This window comes from Triticum dicoccoides, chromosome 4B (assembly GCF_002162155.2).
Source record: "Triticum dicoccoides isolate Atlit2015 ecotype Zavitan chromosome 4B, WEW_v2.0, whole genome shotgun sequence".
Taxonomy (NCBI): domain Eukaryota; kingdom Viridiplantae; phylum Streptophyta; class Magnoliopsida; order Poales; family Poaceae; genus Triticum; species Triticum dicoccoides.
This window is the reverse complement of record NC_041387.1, coordinates 600111282-600116418: the sequence shown is the minus strand read 5'-3', so window position 1 is coordinate 600116418 and position 5137 is coordinate 600111282. Positions and strand designations below refer to the sequence as shown.

At 52.1% G+C, this 5137-nt stretch overlaps 1 protein-coding gene across 1 annotated transcript; it reads left to right on the top strand.

The window, feature by feature from the left end:
- The first annotated feature begins 965 nt into the window (after positions 1–965).
- LOC119291693 (tryptamine benzoyltransferase 1-like) lies at positions 966–2706 on the top strand. Its single transcript, XM_037570501.1, has 2 exons — positions 966–1387; positions 1487–2706. The coding sequence occupies exons 1-2, from the start codon at positions 1022–1024 to the stop codon at positions 2414–2416; spliced, it is 1296 nt and encodes a 431-aa protein (XP_037426398.1). The 5' UTR covers positions 966–1021; the 3' UTR covers positions 2417–2706.
- The last annotated feature ends 2431 nt before the right edge of the window (positions 2707–5137 follow it).

Here is a 5137-nt window from a genome sequence, read left to right as displayed (position 1 = left end):
AAAGGCGACGTCTTGTTTGCTCGCGGCATCCCCGGTATTGGTTTTGGGGATGTTGGACTGGACATCATGTTGGTTAGGGCTGCCGCTGAAGGCATGGGCTTCCAGGACGCTATGGACGACTTCAACGGTGCTTCCCCCATGTCCTCTGCCTCCGACTACGCCGGGTCTTGCAGCCCACTTGCCGGTCTTCTAGCGATTTTGGTGTGGGTACGTTGACCTAGTCGAGTTTAAAGCCGTGACCCCGCGGAGGGTGTTCTGGAGAAGCCATGACGCGGTCTGGATTTCCTGTGTCCCTTCTCCTCGCCTTTCATTGCTTGAGTCTGGACTAGGGGGTTTAGTTGTGGTGTTTCCTTGTTTGGACCTAGCATCCCATGTCTCTTGGGCATCATATTCACGCACTTGCGTTTGTGCCATGTGTTGTACCCTTACTTGTACTAATTATATTTCTTCTATCGATGAAAAGATAGGCAAGCTTTGCGTATTCGTGAAGGCAGACAACTCAGATGCATAATCATCGGGCACACCGAATTATTGCATCAAATTCCATCGAATTCGAAATCTTTGATAGGTCCGGACATTTTCTTCGGTGCAAATCTTACATTCATAGGTAAATCGGAGAAGAACAAAACTTGGTAAAAACAGTGAGACACGAAAATGCCAGCACTAGCCTCCCAAGTTGAACACACGTTCGTGCCAGGTTCGTGCGGGCATAGTTTCCCTCTCGTTCTCATCGATGGGCAGGGCAGCTGACCTAACCGTGAGGCCCGTGCCCGACAGGCCAAAATGTCAAATACGTAGTACTCCACATCCGTCGAACGAAACCTAATGTACACGGATGGTTAGGTGCAGTGTCCACGTCCTTTTCTACTTCTCTGGTGATCATGCCGGCCCAACGTGCAGCCACAGCAAGCTGAATCCATCTATAAATGGCTCGTGTCCCTGTGATCCATTCACCAAATTAAGCGATCCACAGAGTAGGAACGTACGCGCGTAGGTGCAGAGCATACAAGAATTTCGATCGATGGAGATTACGAGCAGCACGATGGTGAACCCGGCGTACGCCGTGCCGCACCCGCTCGTCGGCGAGAAGGTGCCGCTGACCGTCTTCGACCGCGCCGCCCTGGACATCTTCGTCCCCACCGTGCTCGCGTACCCCGCGCCGGCGCCGTCCAACGAGGCGCTCAGGGAAGGGCTCCTCAAGGCCGTCGCGCCCTACCCTTACCTGGCGGGGCGCCTCGCCCTCGACGACCACGGCCGGCGCTTCCTCCACGTCAACAACGAGGGCGTGCTCCTGATCGAGGCCACCGTCCCGGTCGACCTGGCGGACGTGCTCGTCGACGGCCGCATGGCCGCTGGCGTCGAGGACCTCTACCCTACGTTACCAGAGGTATTGCTCGCTTGATTTTGCTTCTATCACAACTCACGTCACATCCATGGACATCGTGCATGCATGTACAAGTGCTTACATTTTCTTTTTCATATACAGGAAAACATCGGGGCGGCGCTGCTGCAGATCCAGCTGAACAGGTACAAGTGCGGTGGTCTCGTGGTCGGCATAAGCTGCCACCACCACACCGCCGACGGCCATTCCATGAGCATGTTCTTCACCGCGTGGGCAACGGCGGTGCGCGAGGGTAAGGACTTCACCACGCCGACCCCGTTCCTCGACCGTGCGAGAACTGCGTTGCCTCGAATCACGCCGACGCCGGTGTTCGATCACCGGTCACTGGAGTTCACGTGTGGAGATGGAGACGCCTACGCCGTCGTCCCCATGGATAGGATAAAAAACCTCACCCTGGACTTCACGGCCGAGTTCGTCGCCGACCTCAAATCCCGCGTGGGCACACGTTGCAGCACCTTCCAGTGCCTACTAGCGCACGTCTGGAAGAAGCTCACGGCGGCGCGGGGCCTGAAGCCGGAGGAGTTCACCAAGGTGAGGCTGGCCGTGAACTGCAGGGGTAGGGCCGACCCTCCTGTGCCGATGGACTTCTTCGGGAACATGGTGCTCTGGGCTTTTCCAAGGCTTCAGGTCCGGGACATCCTGAACTCGAGCTACGGCAGCGTGGTCGGCGTCATCCGCGACGCCGTGGCGCGCATCGACGACCAGTACGTGCAGTCCTTCGTGGACTTCGGCGGAGTGGCGGACGCGAACGGGGAGGAGCTCGTCGCGACGGCGGCCGCTGCCGGCACGATGTTCTGCCCGGACGCAGAGGTGGACAGCTGGCTGGGATTCAGGTTCCACCAGCTCGATTTTGGCACCGGCGCACCGTCCGCTTTCGTGCCGCCGGACTTGCCTTTCGAGGGGCTCATGATCTTCATGCCGTCGCGCAAGGCGAACGGTGGCGTCGATCTCTTCATGGCCGTCGCGGAGGAGCACGTCGCGGCGTTCCAGCAGATCTGCTACTCGTTAGATTGATCGACCCGCCAGGGGCAAGATGGAATCGCTTCCGCTTGCATTCATGGATGCATGTCATTAGAAATGTCACGTTTATTACTACGAAACAATTGCACTGGAATTATGCAGTGTATGTACTTTTTTTTAGGGGTATGCAGTGTATGTACTGTATGTAGATGTCATCTGTAAAATCACCTGCACTTGAGTTGTTAGCCAAAAACGTGGAGGTTGACCTGTGTAAGTAGTTCGATCATTTAAGAATAAAAATATTTATGAGAACTCTTTTTTTAAAACCTTTTTTTTTGAGAACTCTCAATTGCAACCTTTTGGTTGTTGGAGTGTCTACAGATATTCGATTTAAGAAGGATAAAAAGAATCTTTCGAACTCATGATTATGTTTTGGGAATGGCTAGATGTAAGTTGCCCAATTTTCAAATGAGCGCTGCTATGCAAACTATAAAAATATGGCCGATTCACGGCCGACACGCTACGGCTCCCGCGCAGCCTGGCCGCGCCGCCTCCCCCTTACTGCGGCCCACCGTCTTAATGCCGCCCCCTGGCCATCTCTCTAGCCCCAACAATGACCGTTTTTTCTCCGGCGAACTTGAACCACCGCCGTTCTTCCGCCCCCACCCCCACCCTAAGATAGATGATGGGGTAGCCCTCCGGTGAGCCGCTTCCTTCTCCTTCCTTCCCTACGACCACCTTCCTTCTCCTTCCTTTCTTCAAAATCAACTGACTACAAATAGCTAAAGTCAGTCGACTGATATCTCGAGACTGGGAACTTACAGGTTCATTAGAAACGTATGATGAGGGACTAGATAGCTCAAGACAGTGGTTTTCCTCCTCGGACGATCAAAGAGATATTCTTAGGGCCCTCTCGATGTGACGGCATCCATCATTGTCCGTCCAGATACAACGTGACTTGCTCATGGATATGCCAGAACACGTGAATGAGAAAAGAGAATAAAACCGGTAACGAGGAGATTGGCATAGTGACAATGTGTTTGACTCACGAGAATGCCAATATATCTTACCTCTTCCAAAGTGTCGTCAAGCAAAAGTTATAGCATATTGTAGCTAAAGGTTCACTCGAATATCATTCGTGTGAGTATAGAGGTCAATATGGATGTCCATAGTTCTGTTATTGACCATTGATCGAAAGGTTTTTGTGTCATATCTATATTTCACCGAACCTGCAGGGCCACACGCTTAAGAAACTTTGATCTGTTGAGTAGTAGATAAGTTAGGAGCATAGGAGAATATCACCAGAAAAGTTTCGGAGATAAAAAAATTATATTGAGAGAGAACCGTAAGAGTTTTGGAGAAACCGAAAGCGTTTCGAAGAAAACCGGATAGGTGGAAATGGTTATGGAGGATGTAATAATAGTGTAGGAGGGCTCCAGAATTTAATGGGAGCCCCTTGGAAATATTATAGGCGTCATGGGCTGCCCAAAATAGGCTAGGCCTATTAGGGGGCAGACACATGGGCCTTAAGGCCCATGTAGGTGCCCCCTTTTGCCTTGCCCCCTGAGGGAGTCCTGGATAAGGGGGTATCCGGGCAGCCGGACTATATACTTTGGCTGGACTGTTGGACTATGAAGATACAAGATTGAAGACTTCGTCCCGTGTCTGGATGGGACTCTCCTTGGTGTGGAAGGCAAGCTTGGCGATCCGGATGATAGATCTCCTTCTCTGTAACCGACTCTGTGTAACCCTAGCTCCCTCCGGTGTCTATATAAACTGGAGGGTTTTAGTCCGTAGGACAACATAATCATAATCATAGGCTAGCTCCTAGGGTTTAGCCTCTACGATCTCGTGGTAGATCTACTCTTGTAATACTCATATCATCAAGATCAATCAAGTAGGAAGTAGGGTATTACCTCCATCGAGAGGGCCCGAACCTGGGTAAACATCATGTCCCCAGTCTCCTGTTACCGTTAGCCTTAGACGCACAGTTCGGGACCCCCTACCCGAGATCCACCGGTTTTGACACCGACACCCTCCCCCCAAGTGGGGGAGTGCAGTTAGGGTCTGGGGAGGGGCCCCGCCTCCTTGGATGCCGCCCCAAGGGAAGGAGGTCCCTCCTCCAAGTCGGCCTCCCCCTCCCTCCATGTATATATACCCATGGGGGCGCCCCTATTGCGACACAATTTTGTGTGCATCTCGGGTGCCCCCTCACCCCCTATAGTTTTACCAAGATAGTTCTTCTCCCCAAAGAGCTGCTCCTCCCGCCACTTCTACTCCGGCAATGTTTAGCTCTCTGATACGTCTCCAACGTATCTATAATTTGTTATTGTTCCATGCTATTATATTATTTGTTTTGGATGCTTAAAAGACATTTATATGCTATTTTATATTATTGTTGGGACTAACCTATTAACCGAGCACCCAGTGCTAGTTTCTGTTTTTTTGCCTATTTTAGAGTTTCACAGAAAAGGAATAGCAAACGGGGTCCAAACGGAATGAAACCTTCGCGATGATCTTTCTTGGACCAAAAGCAAACTAGAAGACTTGGAGATGAAGTCAGAGACGCAACAAGGAAGCCATGAGTCAGGAGGGTGCGCCCAGGGGGGTAGGGCGCGCTCCCCACCCTCGTAGGGCCCTCGCAGCTTCCCTGACCTAGTTCCTTTGCCTATATATACTCTTATACCCTGAAAACATCCAGGAGAGCCATGAAACCACTTTCCCACCGCCGCAACCTTCTGTACCCGTGAGATCCCATCTAGGGGCCTTTTCTGG